At 39.1% G+C, this 22,442-nt stretch overlaps 1 protein-coding gene across 10 annotated transcripts in view; it reads right to left on the bottom strand.

The window, feature by feature from the left end:
* Mgat5 (alpha-1,6-mannosylglycoprotein 6-beta-N-acetylglucosaminyltransferase) overlaps nt 1–22,442 on the bottom strand; it is a 331,545-nt gene that overhangs the window by 106,701 nt on the left and 202,402 nt on the right. For all 10 annotated transcript variants that reach the window (XM_046453871.2, XM_046454522.2, XM_058584189.1 and 7 more), the window contains 5 exons: nt 21,390–21,461; nt 19,616–19,777; nt 15,302–15,471; nt 10,101–10,235; nt 3,740–3,873 (listed from right to left, as the gene is read on the bottom strand). In XM_046453871.2, the coding sequence (XP_046309827.1) occupies nt 3,740–3,873; nt 10,101–10,235; nt 15,302–15,471; nt 19,616–19,777; nt 21,390–21,461 (673 nt within the window). The remainder of the gene's footprint in view (nt 1–3,739; nt 3,874–10,100; nt 10,236–15,301; nt 15,472–19,615; nt 19,778–21,389; nt 21,462–22,442) is intronic.

The raw sequence follows: 22,442 nt of genomic DNA, 5'->3' as shown, positions 1-22,442 counted from the left end.
TTGGCTATAAGGTCTGAACGCGGATAAAGGGAAGGCACTGTGGCTGGGAGGAGGAAGAGCTGGGCCCAGGTTAAGGCTTTCAAGAGCTGGCTCTGGAGCCATAATAAAACCTTAGAGCCTGGTGTGGAAGCCACACTCGCATACAGACAAGAGATGAAAGCAGGAACCAGGGTCTAGAAAGAGGAACAACAGGATGTACCAGCTCCTAGAAGAGGAGCACTAGTCAAAAGGCCTCAGTGTTGCCAGACCACCAGGTTTCTCTAGAAGCTGCTTAGGAAGGGATCAGGCCTAGTCAGCTAACACATCCTAAAATGTCCAACTGTGAGCAGAATACACAGGGAGGGTCATTCCAGAGACCTTCTGAGATGTTGGTAAAACAATACAGAAAAACAAGGCTTTTTTGACAACAGAAACCCATCGGCTTAGCGAGAAATCACAGGAGAAACAGAAGAGTCCAAGTAAGAAACACAGCAACAATATTTTTTAAGAGGCAACGGCATTTCAGTCCAGCGCGTTTCACTTCACTGCTTCTAAAGATGCAGCACGAAGGTGTGTTTTTCTCTTTTTCTTGTGCTGGGCTCCCTGCACTGCACACCTGCCAGAATACAGCTAAACTCCTAAGACAGATGAACTTGAAGACATGATTCTCCAAGTATAACACTCTTTCTGCAGTCTCTAATTTTTTTCATCATGCATCCCAACAGTAGAAAAAACATAAACATACAAGAGTCTCAATACACTGCAATATATGTGCATATTTATACATCAATTATATGAGTACTATCAGCCATACATAGAAGCCATGGCAAATGCTTTAAAAAACTAACAAGGCATGAATACTAACTTCTGACGTCTTTTTCTTATATTTAGATGAACAGTCTTTCCTTTCAAACCACTAGAATAGCCACTAGTTTACCCAGTCAGTTGGACTGGACCCAACTCCTTTGTCATACGGGAAGCAAGGAATCTCTGGCAAGGCTGCATCCAAGTTCACTGTGGGGAGGTCCTGGATTGTGGGGTGCAGGAGATACTGTTTTCTACTGCAAATTCTCTAGCCCAGGCACAGCTCGACATGATGAATATCTGGAACTGCTTCATTTCCCTACTCATTTGCATACTTCCTCTATTCAAGGCAGCCTCGTCCTCGAGAAAGTTTTCCATCAACCTGTTACCTGATGGATTTAGCAGCCACTGATGATGACTCGCTGCACCGTCTCATTAAGGGTTTCAAAACGCTGATTTTCTAATTCTCCATTTCTTTTACATTTATTAGCTCTGATTTTCCCATGATTAACAACTTTTTCTCATCAACCATTTGATTACCTTCAAATATAATTTGTGCTAGAAAGGCGGGAGGATCAAAGCTGGGTTCCCCACCCTCTCTTTCAGAGTAATGAGTTGGTATCCTAGCAACTTGCATAGGTGACCAGCTACATTTTGTGGGATTTTCTTCCTCGGCACATCATTCTGGACTTGATTATTTTTTAAGTGTTTGATTTCAATCCAGTGCAGTCAGTTTTCTTTTGATGCTCAGACTACCCCATCTGGGGATCCTGTGTCCTCCTAACCCCACCCCAGTGGTCCTTCTTCGCTTCCTTCCCTTTTGGCATAAGACATCCCATCTCAAATATCTCTGGCCTCAAACCTAAAACCAACTATTTATCCTTGGAAGCAGCAAAAGGTATTTAGGAAATCCCAATCAGAGCACTCAAATATTCACTGCCACTCACTCAGCTACCTTTCCTCCTAGTTCTTTCCAAAGTATATAATTAAAAAACATTTTCTTTTTAAAGCAAAAAAAAAAAAGATATTCATATTGATATTTCTTATTCAAACTAACGAGTGTTTTTTACTTCAATTCTTTAAGTACTCCCCTTTCTTATATACTGAAAATCTTATTCTCTATACTATAACAGTTTCAAATAGTAGTACAAATATTTCTTACTACGAATGCATGATCAAAACACTGCTTTTGGTGTTATGAGTGATTGCTGATGTTTGGGCATGCAGGTTTTTTTTCTTTTTTTAAAGGCAATGAAATGTGTCAAGCTTCTTCCTCGTTTCTGAATTCTGAGTCAGAGTTAGGAAATTAATACCTCTCCCAGGCTGATAGAATTTACTCCATGTTTCTGACCATAGTTACATTTTAAACAGTGAACTTCTTTCAACTCAATCAACTAATAATTTTAAACCCTCCATCCATGAAAACAAAAATAGGTTTGCCAGACTCTGTATTCCACCATTCTACCCTTTCCTTCTACACCTCTCCTTCTACAGCTTAGAGACAGGGAAACGCCATCTGTTGGAGGGCATGTGCCTACTACATCATTCAGGCAGTTTGGGCCATTTTGGACACAGGAAACACCTTATGTCACTTACACTCAGTTCACTTTTTAGGTTCCTGTGTGACTTGCCCTAATCTCTAAAAATTTCATGCAAAGTCAAACTGTAGGCTAACTCTAATGCCTCACCAGGCTGACAGTCATCTGTCACCTAATGTGCCCTGAACTGGCCCAAGGGCAGGTTCCGAACAGGACAATATAGCTCCAGGAAAAATAATAATGCTGTCACACATACAACATGTTCTCGTCAATTTCTCTGAGCTAAAAAAGAACATTTAAACACAAACCGATTATTAGCTGTTTCCTTTCTTAATTCTCCCTCCTCGGGCCCAACACCTAAGGGTTAGTCCAAGGTGTTCACGGTTACATTCAGTGAGCCTAAGGAAAGCGCCTTCTTTGGGTGGTTACCTACAAAGAGAAGTTCGGGCAGCCACGTGGGGAAAAGGCTGGCCACGGGTTTCCTAGTTCTTGACTTGACAAACCAAACAGATTGACAAATCAGAAACAGGAATCTCTGGATTAAAATTATACTGACATTTTTGGGAAATGGGCATTCTTTATTCTGTGCATCCAAATTAACTGCTTAACTCATGTGGCCTTCCATTTCTAGAAGAGAGCTTCACCTTGTCACTATGGTGTGCTGACTTAAACAAGAAATTTATTTTGGGCACAAATGCTATTAGACTTGATTCTTGGCTTTACAGTCCTCAGCTAACGAAGACCTGAGGCTAGAGGCAGGTAAGAAATGGAGACTATGGGGAAAGTAGACCAGAGAAACAGAAAACTCCCAAGAGTCTTGCAGTGGGGCCAGTTTCTCCTGCACTCTGCTCTCACTGCATCACTACACAAAATATTCACTGTTGTTGACAATGACAACACCAAGTCACCAAGAGAAGTCATTTCATTCTGTGTTGGCAATTTAAAAAGGCAATAAAGCAGGAAACAGTTTAAAATAGTTCCAATTAGAAAAGGCTAGATTATTTCCTCTTTAATAAGTTTGATGCTTAAATAGCTAAGATGGAATTACCTGTAAAATGGATTGACCTCATTTCTCATGAATGATGAAACAGACCCTCACCAGCAACGGCATGGCACCAGGCATGCTTAATGCCTGCCAAGCTGGAGGCCACCAAAGTCCTTCCCCACATGGTTTCTCAAGATCATTTGTATTGAACATTTTTCCCCCCTGGAACATTTTTGAGGCTTTTCACAAAATTCTCACATAAGTTTTCAATTAAATTATAGAAAAAAAAATCAATGATTCCCAATGCAAAAGCCTCACATTTCCACAGCAAAGGGTCCAGCGTAAAAATTAGCAAATAGATGCTTATTTACTTAATTTTCCCCTCTACCTTTGGTGGCATTCTGGAAAGCAGAGGAAAAACACAGATACTCACGGAACATGGTATAAAACTGTTGAGGGTTCAGATTCCATTTTCCCCAGGGAGTCTTATGGCCTTTAGACTGGGCATAATTCGCATGGTTAAACTCTGGTTCAGTTCCAAAGGAATCAAGGACTCGGAGCATACACCTGAAAGAAAAAGAGGTATCTTTAAGCCAACCACCTTGACCCCAAACTATAAGCCTTTCACCTTGAACTCAAACTTCAAAAGGGAAAAGCTCTAATCCTTTCTTCAAAGACCACCCAAAATGGACAAATACTGTATATTAAAAATGCTATTATACAAGAATTGAGAGGCTATTTTTTGGGGGGGAGGGGGTCCTGAGAATCAAACCCAGGGTCTTGTGTAGTCTAGGCAAATATTCTACCTAGAGCTCTATTTCCAGCCTGAGAAGTTTTAAAACAGCTAGCATATAAACATCTCCATGCAGGACTTGAGAGCCTAAGTCATCACACAGCAGATAGCATTTGCTGCAGACTGGATGACTAATCACAGAGGTGGCTCCGATAGCAGTTAAATGAAAAGTTCCATGAAAGCTGGATCCGGGGACCACGATATTCTCTGCTGGGTGCACCCAGCCAGAGTTAAGGATATAGTAGGTGCCTAATCAGCAGATATTGAAGAAACAAAGAACTACCATCTCTGCAGGTCTTATTCAGCTTAAAGCACAGGGTATGCATCACCTCTTTCAGCCCTTGTTCAACACTTACGTTACCTAGGCTATTTGATTTTGGGTAAAGCTTATGTTGTAGTTTGAGGTATTCCCTGAAAGTTCCTGTTTCAGAAACTTAATTTTCAAATTCACATGCTTATGGTATTTAGAGGTAGAGCCTTTGGAGGCAGTTAGGGTAGAGGGGATCATGGAGGAAGACATGCTGGCATTAGTGACTTTATGAGAAAAGCAATAGAGACCAGAGCTTGCAGGCTCCTTCTCCTATCACCTGGTGCCCTCCACATGGGACACAGCAAGATGTGACCTATCCATCTTGGAGCTTCCAGCCTCCAGAATGGTGACGAACAAATTTCTTTTCATTATACATTACTCACACTTAACACAAAACAGACTGGTTAGTTGACGTAAATGTTGAACAACCGCTGAAAGAGATAAAGAGACCAGATGTCTCCTGGACACTTAAAAAATGGACTATGCTTAGAATCTCATTTCATAGGGAGTGCTGGGTTTTATGTATTTATTAACAATAGAACTTTACTGCTTTCTCCTGCAGCCTGAAGAAATACAACTGAAGGTGTTTCATTTGGCTATATTTCCAAGGCCTAAAACAGGGCCAAATCTAGCCTACCACCATTTGGGGGGCCAGGAACTAGGAATGGCCTTTACATTCTTATATGATTTTTTTTTAAAAAAAGAGAATAACTTTGTGACACATGAAAATCATACTTCCATATTACAAAAATAAAGTTTTATCTGAACACAGTCACATCCCATGGTTCCTGTGTTATGTGTGACGGTCTTCACTCTGTATAACAGCGGAGCTGAGAAGGTGAAACAGAGAATATACACATGGGTCACAAAACCCATTGCATTTATTGGCTGGCCCTTTACAGAAGTTTTCTGACCACAGCATTGAAGGGCACAAAGAATGACCAATTGAAGAAGGCAATTAAGGAATCGATACTGAAAAAAATTGACTGATTTTGGTTACACTGATGTTATCACTGATTCTCAAAACATTCCTGTAAACTAAGCTCAGGAATGGCCGATAAAAACTGTTTTTTGTTATTACATAGCAACACCACCTCTGAATGGACCAATGAGCATAAAAGTAAACAAAGATTAAAGCCCACATTTTTTAAAAATGTTTTTTAGTTGTAGATGGACACAATATCTTTATTTATTTATTTTTATATGGTGCTAAGGTTCAAACCCAGTGCCTCACACATGCGAAGCAAGTGCTCTACCACTGAGCTACAGCCCTAGCCCTAAAGCCCACATTTTGAAATGAGATGACAGCAATGACTTTTAAGAATTGCATTTAGTTTCTTTCTTCTGTTTCCTCTATTAGGAAGCCATTATTTCAAGTTTTAATTTTTACTTCAATATAAAATTCTGAAAAAAATCAACCCAAACACCAGATTGAATTTTCCAGAAAACATGTTCATAAATTGCAATTTTTATGTGATTTCCTTCGATTATTTGCCTAGACAAGGAAAATAAGAAGAGAAAAGCTGTAACCACACAAATACAAGTGGACCACAGAAAAAAAATTTCCTTTTTAAATGTTTTGTGTGTGTGTGTGTGCGCGCGCGCGCGCGCCACACTAGGGATTTAGGGATTAAACCCATGGGTATTTTACTACTGAACATTCCTAGTCCTTTTAAAAGAAATTTTTTTTTTTTTTGATAAGAGTCTCCCTAAATTGTTGAGGCTAGCCTCCAACTTGCAATCCTCTTGGCCCAGTCTCCCAAATTGCTGGGGATTTCAGGCAAACTAGTTATTCAAGAAAGGCAGATGAGCATTTCACTCTTCCATTACCCCTCAAGCCACCAAACCTGGCTCTTGTTTGAGATTCTTGTGTGGCTTTCATGGAAGATGCTTTATCACAGTGGCAATATTCACAACATCTTCAGCCTGGCAGACAGTAGGTAGACAGAAATAGAAGCCCACAGTCCAGGAAAAAGAAGAGACCCAAGGAGTTCCTTGATTCTTGTTTTCCCGGATTTGTCAATAGATAGAACATTCTTTTTCTTAAGACATCTCCATTTCTTATGTATATATATATTTTTCCTTTTAAAATAAGATGCAGGAGGAACTGGTTGAATCAGTGTACTTTCTCCTGAAAAACATGGCAGTGTTCAGAACATGGCAGGGGTGATGGTGGTAGCTCTGGAAAGGTCATTCTCAGAGGAAGGGCAGTAGCAGGACGCATGAGGATAAGGAGCTTTACCTTAAAGGTTCAACTTCTTCCACTTGCTTCCAATCACCATCTACACTCCTCTCCAGCATGGGCTGGTAACGTATTTTTAATTTGGCATTTCATTACTGTCATTTTTATGTTTGGACAATTAAAACAAATAGTGATGAGCAAAGTTGCCTAGTGGAGGCTAACTCCTGAAAGCCTGGACTTGGTACAGAGCCGAGATGTAAGGGATGGGATGCTGAGTTCACGGCAACCGAAGGCAGCGATGATCTGACGTCTCCTGGAAACTTACAATTCTGCCTCCTTTCACTGGAGACTTAGGTACTGTGCATTTTCTACCTTACAAGTTTGTTTTCTAAACCAGCAGATTAACCTTTGCCTGTGATATGGGGGATTTAACATCCTAGTTTCCCTTCTTCAATCACTCTCTACCTCTGTTTTGGAATTGTGTTGTTAATATTTATGCCATCTCTCTAATGCCTTTTTGTGTGTGTGGAGCATCAGGAACAGACTAATGACTTGAAAAGATATTTGCCTGGATGCCTGAAGCAGCTAGGCTTCCTCTAACAGGGGCCTCTGCAGCAATGCCAAATGAATCCTGGAACACCCTTAACTCTCAGCACCACTACTTCAAGATGGATGCTCATGACCTGTGTGCATTGATGCACCCTGTAGTTTGGAGTTTGATGTACAACATGGCATATTTTAGAATATTTGCACCGTACTTTCTTGTACGTCCTTGATTCTTAGACAAAGCCTCATGAGGCAAAAGGGGTGTGAGTTTTGAAATATCTAACAGAATATAAGTCACATACAGGCATTTAAACCATAATGTCCCATTGTTTCACTTATGGAACACCTGAAAAACTTAAATTAAGCAACAAATATACCACTTATGGAAATAATGAATTAAATATTTATGTTTTAGAGCTCTAGTCTTCAGAAAATAGAGTGATAATAGATATTAGTGATAATATTCATTATTATTAATGATATCATTAACATTCATAAATTATATAATAAGCTATAGACTATGATTTCAAGCCTATTTGGATGTACCCATGTCAATTTCATTGAGATACAGTACTGATGACTTGGGACTTAATGGGTTAATAAATGTTTGATTGAATGTCTTAGGTGCTCATGTTAATTGGATAGAATTTACAAGTATTCTCCCAGGATCAGCAGGCTTAAAGGGCTTATTCCCATTTGGAAGATCAGATGATAACATTACATGTAATGCAGTTCATACCTTCTTCCATCAACCAAAATGCCTACTGACAGCCCTGACAACTTCTAATTTGAAAAGGGGAAAGAAATGGGCAAGAAACTTCCTAGAAGACCTGCTTGGCATTTTGATGTTTTCCTTGCTCTATCGCGCCAGGAAGCCTGCAGGGTTAAAGCAATAACAGACCCCCCCACCGCTGGTTGCTATTGCTCAGGCAAACTAATTATTAAAGAAAGGCAGATGAGAATTTCACTCTTCCATTACCCCTCTGATGGTGCCTGTTCATCCAACAAGAACCCCATACCAAGCAATGGCCACCATTTTAATAACAGCATCACCCTTCTTAATTGACCTAAACACCACCACTGAGAATACTTTTCCATGCAAATAGCCCTTCTTAATGGCAAAGAAGGAGAATCCAGGGAGGTCCCAATTGCCAACTTTTTGTTATCCATTTTTTCAGATGTCTGCCATTCACAAAATGCTAGAAAACAACAGCCCTGCCTGTCTTTCCTCAAGGCTGTAGCTTAAAAAAAAAAATGTGCTTACTTTGTGGCTTATTAACTGAGAAGAAAGATGGTTATTTCCACATAACTGAGAACAAATGTGATAGCCTATGATTCATGATGACTTCATGACAGGATAAAACATGATGCAAAAGGCAAAATGCTATCCTGGTCCAAACCAAGATTTTAATTGTGTTTTTTACTTATGAAACTATATCCATAGGAAAGGAAAAGAACAGTCTGTATTCCCTCAATTCCTTTCCTGTAAATATTTCACTGCCCAATGAGAAAATCATGGCTGCTGAAAAAAATATAAATTGCAAGAATATTTTATGTATGGGTATTTCTCCCCTCCATGGTTTTTGAGATATTTCTTAGCATTTTCAGTTGAGTTTATGTCTGACTTCTACAGGACTCCCAATCTGATGTCACCTTAGAGATTCAAATTAATAACATTAACTACACTGAAAGAGACTGAGTTCAGTTCAAATCCATTCAAATTCATTTACTTATTTAATTGGAAGCACACTTCAAAACATCTCTCTACCCAATAGCAACAGAAAAGAATCACACAGAGAGATTTCCATCTGGTACTAAATGAAAAATTTTCAGAGTATTTTCTTAGGAAACTAGTTCAAACTACATGTCAGCATTTACTGCCATTGGTACAACATTTATCTACCATTCTTGATGGTAGAATCAACTACGATTCATGCTACTAAATGTGATCTTTATTTAAATTTAGTCACATTTTAATATGTGTGAAAGAAAACTTTTACAGATCATAAGCAAAAACTAGTATCAATGGCAATAGAAGATAGCAAAAACACTTTCTTAAAAAAGCATTAATAGGGGCTGGGGACATAGCTCAGTGCTAGAATACTTGCCTAACATGCACAAGGCCCTGGGCTTCATCACTAGCACTGAAAAAAAAAACAGCTAAATTCAAAATAGTTACTTTTATCTGCTTAAGGCTGGTGTGCAGAGCTACTCTTACTTTGTTAAAAATACATGCAAGTGCTAAAAGAAGAGTCAGAGATAATAGCATCAAACTGCACCTCTTAGACTGAGAGAAAATTGAAAAAAACAATAAATCCCATTTTACAATTTTATGTTATTTAGTGTCATGTTTGTAGACCAGGTAAAATCATTTTGAATACTAAATCATGGTCCCAAACCTATGACCAGGGAAACACTTAAGATAGTCTACTAAATAATAAACACTTTCACGGAGCAACCATGTACCTTGGTCACTCTAAGCACAGGCATATGTTAAAAAGTTCAAGACCTCAGCATTTATACCAGGCATCCTAGTTTTCCTCCTGAGAATGACAAGAATACTAATGAGGGAAAAGGCAAAAAAAATGAGTTATTATCTCAAACTTAAGGACCACAAGAAATGGCATTATTCATATTTGATCAAAATCGCTATTTGATAAAACAGATGAGACGGGTGTAGTCACACTGAGCAAGGAATTCTAGATATCAGGGAGGGTACAAAGGAGGATGGACACTTGTTTTCTCTTTTCAGGACATCAGTGAAAATAATTAATAGCCCTAGGAAGGAGAAAGTCACTTCTGAAATTCCCAGTCTGAATTTCAATTAGGAATGAGAAACACATTCCATGCAGTTCAAAAGATAATATTTAATCATCTTTTTCTACTGAAACCATGAAATCCTTGTTAGGGGTGAAAAAAAAAAAGCACTAAAAATTTAAGTAAGAACAGTATGTAGCACTTACTGGTAATGAACCCAGGATGGTCCCAGGGTTTTCTTGAACTGAGCGAGTCCTACAATATCAATATAAATGAGCTCGACGATTCTGTCTCCTACAGTAGGGCAGCCGGATCGGTTCCCCACTACCTTCTTCATAATTCTGGAAAAGGACAGAAGAGAGAGAAGAAACTATTTATTTTGCGATATTAAACTTGGCAAATAACAAACCCAAAAGTCCTTAGTAGAAATGATGGCATGGCTCTTCCAAACCAGTGGCCTATTTCAAGACTTCCCTCCCCTTAAGGCCAACCCAGAGCTCCAATTCTGCCTCTTACAAAAGCAAATGGTGGTGTATAAACACAGCCTTTGAAATCAAGAAAGACATGGGTCTGACTACATCTCCCGTGTACAGCAGCTATGAGAACTTAAACAAATTACTTAACCACTCTGAATCTTCCTTTCCTCACTTACCAGAAAAAAAAAGAATTGAAAGAAGCTATTAGCACGTCTCTAAGCTCCCTTTTTCTAAACACTTTCAGGGTTTGGCTGCTACGGTACTAGTTATTTGCTACACACTTTCATCTTGTTGTCTATTATTTTCTCCTAACCAGAATGCACTGCAGAACCCACATCATGGCTCATACTTTTTCATTAAGTTTTTTTTTCACTCACCTGCCTGCCCTTCCACCCTGCCATACAAAGCCACACCTGCACCAGGGAAAGACTAAGTACCCGACTGGAAAACCAACTTCCTGTGCAGGAATGAATATGCCATTTATTCAGAAAACAGTTGTCACTGCCCCTTTAATCCTGCTTACAGGAATCCTTCACCACTCTGTGAAAACCCCACTTCAAAGGACGAGTCACACCTAGGCCTCTGCTCTTCAGCTCCCTGCCTCTCTAGGCTCCCTGCTCCCTCTTCTGTGGATTTCTGATAAAGCCAAGGTTTGTATAATCAGTTTTGCATCCTTAGGGTTGGAAAGCATTTTTAGTAAAGGGCCACATAATAAATACTTTCATCTTTGCAGGGCACTCATTCTTTGCCACAATTATTCAATTATTCACTCTAGGAGACAAAACCACAAGAATACAGTTATCTCATACCAGACAAAGGCACCCAAAACATACACTGGAGAAAAGACAGTCTCTTCAACAAAAGGTGCTGGGAAAACTGGGAAATCCATATACTCCTCTCTCTCACCCTGTACAAAATTCAACTCAAAGTGGATCAAAGACCTAAAAATGAGACCAGAAACCCTGCACATTCTAGAAGAAAATGAAGGCCCAACACTCCATATTGGCTCGGGAACTGACTTCCTTAACAAGACTCCCAAAGCACAAGAAGTAAAATGAAAAATCAATAAATGGGATCTTATCAAACTAAAAATCTTCTTCATAGCAAAGGAAACGATCAAGAACATGAACAGAGAGCCTACAGAATGGGAGAAAATTTTGCCACCTGTATCTCAGATAGAGCATTAATCTCAGAATACAAAGAACTCAAAAAAAAACTTAACATCAAAGTTCACAAATAACCCAATCAATAAATGGGCAAAGGAACTGAACAGACACTTCACAGAAGAGGAAACAGGATTGGTCAACAAATATATAAAAAAACATTGAACATCTCTAGCAATTAGAGAAATGCAAACTAAAACTACATGGAGCTGGGTGTGGCGCACACCTGTAATCTCAGCAGCTCGCAGGCTGAGGTAGGAAGATCTTGGGTTCAAAACCAGTCTCTGCAACAGCGAGGCACTAAGCAACTCAGGGAGAACCTGTCTCTAAATAAAATTAAATTAAAAAAAAAATGGCTGGAGATATGGCTCAGTGGTTGAGTGCCTCTGAATTCAATCCTGGATCCCACCCAACCCCCCCCCCAAAAAAAAAAAAAAAACTACATTGAGATTTCATATTATTCCATTCAGAATGGCAATTATCAAGAAAACATGTAACAATAAATGTTGGTGAGGATGGGGGGATACACTCATATATGTTGGTGGGACTGCAAACTGGTGCAACCACTCTGGAAAGCAATATGGAGACTCCTCAAAAAACTAGGATGGAACCACCATTTGAACCAGGTATCTCACTCCTCGGTATATATCCAAAGGATTTGAAATCAGAATATGACAGTAACACAGCCACATCAATGTTCACAGCAGCTCAATTCACAATAGCTCATGGAACCAATGTAGATCTCTTCTACAGATGAATGGATAAAGAAAATGTGGTATACATACACAATGGAATACCACTCAGCCATTAAAAAGAATGACTTTATGACATTCGCCACTAAATGGATGAATATGGAGACTTCATGTTAAGTGAAATAAGCTAAGCCAAAGTTTGAATGTTTTCACGTATATGTGGAAGCTAACCCACAATAAGGAGGGAGAGGGGAAAAAATAGAAGTTCAGTGGATTAGACAAAGGGAAATGAAGGAAAAAGAGGCGGATAAGAAAAGGAAAGAGTGAAACGAATCTGAAATAACTTTCCTGTGTACATATATGAATACACCACAGTGAATCCCACCATTGTGTACATCCTCGAGGATGGAGTCCTAATTAGAATAAGATATATTTCATGCTTGTAGAATTAGATCAAAATCGATTCTACTATCAAGTATAAATAAGAAGAACCAATAAAAAATTATTCACTGTAATATGAAAGCAGCCAAATAATACATAACAGTGGTTGTGTTTGGGCTCCCCTGAAATGTTACAAAACCAGGCAGAGGACTAGGCCTGCAGAGTCATGGTGGGCCACCCCCATCCCCACTATGATCAGTTCTTTGAAACTGTACAGTGCAATTACCTGGTTGTGTCCTACGCCCATTAATTGTGATTAAATTAGCCTGGGAATGGGCAGTGTTTGGGGGATTTTAAGAGAGATCCCTGTTGTGGTTTAGATGTGAGGTGTCCCCCTAGATCTCATGTGTGAGACAATGCAAGAAAAGCTTAGAGGTGAAATGTTTGGGTGATGGGAGCTTGAACCTCATTAATGCATTAATCTTCTGATATGGATTAACTGGCTGGTAGCTGTAGGCAGGTAGGGTGTGGCTGGAGGAGGTGGGTCAATGGCTGTGCACTTAGGGTTTATATTTTGTGGTGAGGGCAGCTCTCTCTGCTTCCTGGTGTGAGGTCCTGGGCTGCTCTCCTCTGCCACACCCTTCCGCCATGATGTTCTGCCTCACCTCTGACCCAAAGCAATGGAGTCAACTGTGACCCCCCAAATCAACGTTTCCTCCTCAATTTTTTTTTTCTTATCAGGTCTTTTGATCACAGTGGCAAAAATGCTGACTAAAGCATCCTCAAAACTTAAAATTATAAAACTAAAGATCCCCAGGTGGTTCTAATATGCAAGCAGACTTGGGTACTACTGTTCTAAGCAGGCTTCACAATTATCTTCTTAAAAAAGACCCATCTAACCTTGACCCCAATGTGCATAAAGATCACTACAGACTCTCTTGACCATCAAGGAAGTCTCTGCCTGAGAAATTCTTCATATGCCTTTCCTGAGCTCCCTGGGCAGCTCTTGCCTCTGGTACTTCCACAGGACTCCATTTGTCCAACCACCCACTCACTCACTTATTCACTCGTTCCTTCCATAGCTGCATCGGCACCCATTATTTGGTCCACTGTATGCCAGGGACCAAATTCTAAGGACACTGATTTATAACAGCCACAGTTTTCTGCATGCCCTGTGCTTACCTTCTAGCATCAACACTTCAATTAGCACTAATAGAATGGTAATTAGTGTAATTATTATTTGATGTATTAGTTGTAATTATCAAAAGACTGGCAGCTGCTTAACCACACACTGGTCATCTCTGTAGGCCCAGTACCAAAAAAACAGCCCACAGAAGGCACAGAATGAGAGGCTTTGAAGTGCAGGAACACATCCACTTTACAGGTTGTGTACCCAACGTGTTTTAGAGCAAGCAGGAAGAAGGCAAGAGGAGGCAGCCTGCCCTGCCGAAGAAACAGGAGTGATGATGAAGGGTTCAGAGGCCTTAGGTTTACACAGCTCTGAGAGGAGAACTGTGGGCAAGATCACTGGCTTTAAAGTCAGACACAGCACCAAAGCCCGGTTCTGCCATACGTTGTCCCTGGCACCTAAGAACTCATTTTTGGTTTGAACCTCAGTTTCCTCATTTTATGCAGACAGCAACAACACCTACTTTCTGGTGTAAAGGACCAAAACCCTTCTGAATTCAACCCTAGTGTGATTAGTCCCTGGTGCACAGTAAGTGGTCCACAAAGGTTGGCTATTAATAATCATCATCAACATTATGGCTGTCGTAACTGTTGATGCAAATGTTGTAATTAAACTTTTGTCATGGTACCAGGCATCTGGAAATAACTAACAAATGATAGCTGATACGATCTTACTGACATTGTTGCTTTTATCTCAATATACTGCCACCAACCAGGTGTGGACCTCGAACCTAATACAAGTGACCTCCCTGGGTATCAATGTCCTGTGCAATAGAGGGAGAACAGGGTGAAACATACTTTGTTTTAACACCCTCCCAATCTCTAGAATGTTCACTGAAGGTGCTTCTTCTGGAACTACTTGACATAGCAGCATGAAGCTTGGCTTCGGGGCAGGAAAGTCTCTAGAGGCAGTTACCCAGGAATGAGGGAGTCTGAATGTCCCTGGAAGGCCAGCTGTGTCAGTCTAGAAGGGGTTGAGAGAGGACCGGCGCTAGATGCAAATTTCATTGAAAACAAAGACTAAGGAAGAGTGAACAGACCGAGTTAAAAGTTGGCTAATTGAAAACGAATTGGTTTGAGACTTTCAGGAAATTCATTTCATCCAAATTACATTATAAATAGGAACCTGCCCTGTTTTAAGATTAAGAAAGCTTGACACTGAGTAGGGAATGGTATGAATTTCAGCAAGAGACCGGGAATTAGGAAAGTCAATAATGTTTTCTGCTGCAGATGTTGGAAGCACCTGTAACAGCAAAGAATAAGCTCCTTAGTTTGAATTTTCCAGCATTCATTTATGAAGCCTCAGGAGCCTACAGCTACAATGAAAACATATTATCCTTCTCACAGTGTATGTATTTAGCTCCTGAAAATAATCTTCTTATCTCCTGTTTAGTGAATTATCACTTTCATTTTCCTCCACAAGAAATTACACACTAATAGAGGGCTTTACAAGTTTACAATTTCTTTTTTGTATTCTGATTTTAAAATTGAAAAGTAATCTCCTTACTCCTTGAGCTCAGCCAGTGAGGCTGAAATCCGAATGTCATGGCCCAGTAAGTACAGAGATGTAATTAAATCACTCCACTGAACTAATTCACCGAGAGGGCCACCACTGAATGCCGTCTCCGCGATCTTAAATCCAGATTCCTTGGTCAGGAGTCCCAGGTGAACGAGGACCTGAAAAACAGAGGCACACACTGATTTGCACTGAACCAAGAATAAAGTCCACAGAAACACACCACAAACCCACCAACCAGTTCCAAAGACACGTCCCATGAGATCTCAGTGTGGAGTGTGCCAGTTTTCTAGAAGGTACAAAGAAAGGAGGGAAATAATTTTTCATTGTTTTAGAAAAATTGAATCATTAAACTCAGAATTCAAGGAAAGTAACCCAGGACAAGAGAGTATCTTTTAACAATACTGGGCCTTCTCCCCATATCTGGGATATTTTTAACCTTTTACTGTGGAAAATGTTGAACATCCAGAAAAGCAGGCATGATGACACTGTCAACCCAATACACTCACCACGAAGCTTCAACATTATCAATTCATGACAAATCTTAGTCTACACCCCTTTTCTTCTAATCCCTCTAAATTATCTTAAAGCAAATTCTGTCTGTAAATATTTCAGTATGTATCTCTAAATGAAACAAACCATTTAAACACACACACACACACACAGTTAAAACATCCCTGTGTTCCCAAACAAGCTAATAATTCCTTAATATCATCCAACACCCAGTTAATATTTATACTTTCTCAGCTGAACCTTTGTTAAGTGTGGTTGTGTGATTCAGAACCCAAAGTGCACATGCTAGAGTTGACTCCTCGCCTCTTCATAATTCCTAGTAATTTTTTTTTTTTTTGGTTGACAAAGAGGAGTGTTAACATTTACTTACCAAAGACTCTGTGTTGTATTTCCAAAAGTCTCTTACATTCTGGATTTTACTCATTACAATCCCAAGGTATTGTAAAACAGATTATTCTGTTCCTTGTATTTATGGTAAATGAGTAGTTAGATCATCAGTTCTGATGAAATTCAGGTTCAATTTATTATTATTGGCAATACTAGTTCACATGTGTCACTGTGTACTTTCATTGGTGGGAACTACGTCTCAGTCTGTTTTGGGATTTCAGTAGCTATGGATAATTACTAACTAGACCATTAATCAATTTGGGCTGCAAAATAGTGATACTATGTAATTTCTTCATTAGCTAGAATATTTCTATAAAGACCAACTACTTCCTATTGGTCACCGTGAAGTACAGCTTGCTTAGAGCCTGGTAAATACTTGATTTTTGCCCTTTATTTATCTGTTTTTAGAAGAACAAGTATGTTACATTTAGCCAACTCTTAATACTGATCCATGGGGTTTCAGTTTCAAAATATTATAAAATCATGGATGTAAGCATATTTAATTTGTTTCAAAAATTCTGGTTATTATCCTACTATCAAACTGTCCCATGTTGGCCAGTGAGAGGCTATTCAAGGTATCTTCTCTGCTCTTGAATATGATAAAATGTTCTAAGCTCAAATTCTGTCTCAGAACTTAATAAGTAATTTTTCCAAGAACCTCTTATACCACCAAGTGAAAATAGCATTTAGAGATCAAAGTCTAGGGCTTAAGAGACTCTAGTTAATCACCATTTGGATGACTTTTCAGCGGCTCTAACTAGGAAATGTATTTTTCCACTAAGATAAAACAAATCATGAGTTCTTATTGATATTTCCAAATCAAACACAGGATTGTAATATTTTTACATAACATTATTCATCTTACACATTATTTCCTATCTCCCACAATGAAAGCCCACCTGTCAAAGATACCAACATAGTCATTTGCAGTATTCTAACATTCACAATGGATTCAGAATGAGAATATCAATACTTCCAAACACCATATGATTTGCAAAAATTGTTTAAAAATATTTTTGCGGTTCTTTTTGGCCTCTGGGATGTTCCATTAAAATGTTCAAGTTATTGTGTTCTAAAGGCATCAAGAATCATCTTTCCCTCTGTGTGCTTGTATCAAAACTGAATGGATATAGTGTCAGTTGATTATTTTCTTTATGATTTGTTAGGTATGGTTTCTTTCATAATTATATTTTCACACTTAAATGGCTCCAGTGTCAAAACTACAAAGTAAGATATATTCTCAGAGAAGTCTACTTTCTATTCCTGTTGCTTTCAGAAGTCCCCCTTTCAGCCACTTTTCCCTCATTGTGGTAAAATATGCAGGACATCAAATTCACTGTTTTAGCATACACCATTGAGCAGCATTAAGAACATTCACATTATTATGCAACCACTGCTCCATCTACCTATTATAGTTTTAGTATTATAGTTTATTTTCCAATTTGTAAAACTATGAAAAATAAACATGTATGTTATGTATTGCACACGTGCGTATGTATAGATCTACATGTATATTTGAAAAACTCCCTCTCTCTTTTAAAAAAATAATGCATGTCATTCTCCTCTTTTCTTCTTTACCCAACAACAGTATGTACTGGAGATTTCTCCGTAGGACTACATAAGCAGCAATGTATGAGTGTATCCTTTTCCCCACATTCTTGCCAATGTTTATTGATACCTATATTCTTGATAAATTGCCATTATGACAATCAGTGTGGTTTTAATTTGCATTTTTCTAATTGCTAGAGATGTTGAACATTTTTTCATGTATTTATTGACCATTTTTATTTCTTTTGAAAAGTGTCAGTTCAGTTCCTTTGCCCATTTATTGATTGGGTTATTTGGGGTTTTTTGGTGATAAGCTTTTTGTGGGGAAAAGGAGACACTTGGATATTGCGGCTGGGACGGAAAATTGTTGCAGCCGCTCTAAAAAGCAGTATAGAGATTCCTCAAAAAACGAGGAATGAACCCCACCATTTGACTCAGTTATATCACCTCTCAGTATATATATATATATATCCAAAGGTTTGTAAAATCAGCCTACTACAGTGATGTAGCCATATCATTATTTATTGCAGCTCAATTCATGATAGGTAAACTGTGGAGCCAACTTGAGCCCTTCAACAGATGAATGGATGAAGAAAATATGGTACATTTATATATGTGGAATATTACTCAGCCATAAAGAAGAATGACTTTATGACATTTGCCAGTAAATGAATGGATCTGGAGACTATCATGCTAAGTGAAATAAGCCAATTCCCCCTGAAAAAGAGTCGAATGTTCTGATATGTGGATACTATCACACAACAAAAGAGGGGAGGGGAAAAGTAGATGTTCAATAGTTTAGACAAAGGGGAATAAAGGGAAGGGAGGAGGGATATAAATAAGAAAGATAGTGGAATTGAATCTGAAATAGCAAGTTTATGTACATACATTTGCATATATATACCACAGTGAATCTCCACATCATGTACATCCACAAGACTAGGATTCTAATTAGAATAAAATATACTTGATATTTGTATAAATATGTCAAAATTGACTCTACTGTCATGTGTATCTAAAAAGAACAAAACAAACTAAAAAAACCAAAACAACAAAACAAGCATTCTGTACTTCTTTTTCTAGCACACCTGCAGCATCTGACTACATGTTCTTCCATACATGCCTGTCTGGTGCCAGAATGCTTGAGGTTGCCCTCCTAATGGATTCAAACAAAACTGACCCCATCAAACCGTGACTTGGGGGCTTACAAAGTGTATCTGTATTTCAAAGAAATCCAATTAGTCAAGTTAGGAATACTAAACTCATTTTGAAGTTCTTTTTAGATGTAGGAACAAACCATTCACACATTGCTCAGTTCTGAACTCAGAACAGTTAATCCAAAGTCGTCTTACTTAATCTATAACCAATAAGGCATAAGAGCTTCTAAGCCCAGGGGCATTCTAGGTTTCCAAGCATCTCAGGGACATAGCTCTATCTCCCAGGAACATATGCAGAAGTGCCAAACCAAACAGCATAGCAGTGGAACTCACCAGTTGCCCAGACAACAAAAATGAGAAGTGGCCATGATGAAGTAATACTAAGTTCTCAAAGGTTGGATTCAGATAAAGAAATGGGAAAGTTTCCTCTTATCCTGAGAGAGTCAATAGGTGGTTCAAAGGAAAATCTGGCAGGCAGATATTTTGCTTACCTTCATCCAAGAATTTTGTGCTAGTCCTTGCTAAATGAGAGTATTAAGGGAAAGAAACCCCTCAAAAAGGACTGTAAAACAGGCAGAGATGATCCACCCTGAAGGAAGATCATTTGAGACATGACATTTCTCTTAGTCTGGTTTCCAAGCAAAACCAAGTTGTAAAAGAAAACTGGCATCTAACTGAAGTGAATTCAGAAGAAACTCACTTTCTTCCGTTTTCTCTTTTCAAGATTCTGCTTTTCTGCCAGGGACTTGATTGCTTGAATCCACGCATCAGCCATTCTCCGGATCCTGAGTCTCATCCACCGGAATTCTTCATGCTTTTTCATCATGCTGTAGAGAATATTAAAATCCGTACGAATTTCCGCCTAGAAATGGAAATTTAATAAAATGAATAGAAGATAAAAAGTCAGAAAGCATAATGGTTTTCATGATGTGACATTTGAAAACTTGAAAGAGATAGTCAATTAAATCCAGGGCTTCAAAAGTGAGTCTTGTCTTGCTGCACAGCTTTTTAGTGGTAGGTCCCCAGCACTGAAAATTGAAGCGAAGGCCCCTGACTGCTGATTTGTTATAAGGGACATCATTAAAAAATTAGAAAAGTGGCACTGTGGCTGCAAAGCCCTGGGCTACGTTAAAAATGCACTTTTTACAATGAATACATGTGATGTACCTTGAAATCCTCTGTGCTGAAATTTATAGTGCCACTTGGATCTGTTACAAGGCAGCAGACTTGTGGGAAAACTGAAGTCAACCCTGCACAGTCTACCCAACATCCTGTTGGCTGCCAGAGAGACTCCTTCTGTCCACACAGTTAAATGGCCAAATAAATGTTCATCTTTTAGTTCATTCCAGTTAAAAATTTATTATTTTCTAGGGAATTTAAAAGTCTAGGATATTGGTTTTTATCCCCTACCACAGCTGAATACAATTTGAAAATCAGACTAGAAAAACTTAAACCCAGGAAGAGTATTTTCCTTCCTATTCTACATAATATAGTTGGATAAAACTCATGCGTGGAACAACAGAGAAACATGATGATACCAGTATTTATTTCACAGGAAACCTCAAATTTGCTGAATCCATCTCTCAGTAGTTGCCAGAGTTCATTGTAAACCCTCATCTCCTTCCTTGACAATATCCCAAGGCCCCCACGGTCTACAGAAAGGGTCAACAAACTCTGGCCCTAGGGCCAGTGCTCTTCACTGCCTGTTTCTAGTGCATAAAGTTTTACGGGCATAAAGCCACACCCCGTGATTAATATACTGTCAAATGGCTACTCTGCTAAAATGGCAAAGCTGTATATGGCTTGCAAATATAAAAATATTTACTATCTGGTCTCATATTAGTAAAAGTTTGTTGATCCCTGGTCTAAATAATAAAGGCCTGAGCTTTCAAGGTGGTACCACTGTTCATGATCCCCTTCCTACCTTTCAAATCTCATCTTCAACCCAGCTCATACAAACTCTTTGGCCTTGTGACACAGAGCCATGTTCTACAATAACGAGTGCTCACTTACACATATCAGAGACATCATTTTCTCCCTGACCTCATAGAAACACATCATTTTAAATTTAGCGCGATGTCATCTCCTCTATGCAATCCACTTCAACCCCTGCAGGCTGACTTGCCTCCACCTCATTAATGTCCATCGGCCTGCATTAAAGCACAGTGACAGACATGGTAATTATTTACAACCATCCCCCTCATTAGATCATCTAGGGCCTCCACATCTGGCACCTGATCTCATCTCAATCACTAGTCCATCACTTAGGGACCCTCGGAAAATTGCTTAATAAGTAAATCTATGCTAACTGGTTGACTTATTTGGTCACCCAGACTCCCAGAGAACAGTGACAGAAGTTCGTCTGTTGAACACTATTTCAGATTACAGCTGGCATTTCTAAAAGACTCCCCATCTATCAATTAGCATCTGACCTAAATGCACTCGTCTAGGAAGAGTTTTCCAAAATCATTTACCAATGAATTATGATCAGCTTCTTCGTAGGGATTTTTTGCTCTCCAAGGTAAATGAGGACACCAATTTTCAACCTGAAAAACATAAATCATCCACAGTAAGTATGCTGGTTCATCTTCAAATGGATTACCATAGGCACAAAGCACTCAGAACAGTTCCTGGCACACAATGAACACTGTAGCAACGGGAGGTATTATTAGCCAGCTCCCATGATTTTAGCTAGCTATAGCACCACGTATGCAGGAATAATGAGCAAAGGTCAGAAGGAGCATGTGATGACCGTTTATATGGGTCTTTCCTAGTACTCTACTGGGACTGATTCCTTACATTTCTGTACCGTGGGGTCTTATAAGGAGAAGGATGAAAGACTCAAGCACTGCTGCTGGGAAATGTGAATGTAAAAGCACCTCTGTGACCATTTAAACAAATGGACAGGAATGATCTGGTATTTGCTGTGGCAGGTACACAAAGGACATAGGATGGCATTTGAGTCACAGAACTCACTCCTTCATGGGAGAATTAGATAGTTTACTATCTAATTCAGCAACTGATAGTTTAAGGCAAATTGGTGAGGGCCTTCTCTCATTTTCTGGCTGTTCGCATCACACTGTCTCGAGAAATTAGGTAAGGAAGAGAAGGAAGGAAAAATGGAGGGGTGGGAGGAGAATTCTTGGTGATCTTAATAAGAGTCCATGGACTGTTTTTCTCAATGTACAAGAGTTTAGAGTTGTGGAGAGGAAGAACACAGAAAGTAAAAAAGTGCCAGATCTTATAGGATTACTTCGGTAAAGGTTTCCAAAGAAAATTCTGCAAAAATTCATCATTTCTAGTAAAGGAAAGATGAGAAATGATTGAGTAATGTTGATGTCTGGCCTCTGACTAAAACAGATATAAAATTCCAAGATAATATTACTCATTTGCTAATAAATAATGACATTGAAATAATTTTTTTAATGACACGTGGACCTACAAAATTTAACCGTGAGAAATGTCCTTGGAGAGGACACTGAGCTGCAGGACTGTAGTGGGGGTGGGAGGGTGGGGACTGGAGCCTC

The sequence above is a fragment of the Marmota monax genome, unplaced genomic scaffold (assembly GCF_021218885.2).
Source record: "Marmota monax isolate L192 unplaced genomic scaffold, Marmota_monax_Labrador192_F-V1.1 WCK01_AAM20220418_F8-fsc00154, whole genome shotgun sequence".
Taxonomy (NCBI): domain Eukaryota; kingdom Metazoa; phylum Chordata; class Mammalia; order Rodentia; family Sciuridae; genus Marmota; species Marmota monax.
The sequence above is the reverse complement of the archived record's forward strand: the minus strand, read 5'-3'. Positions and strand labels throughout refer to the sequence as shown.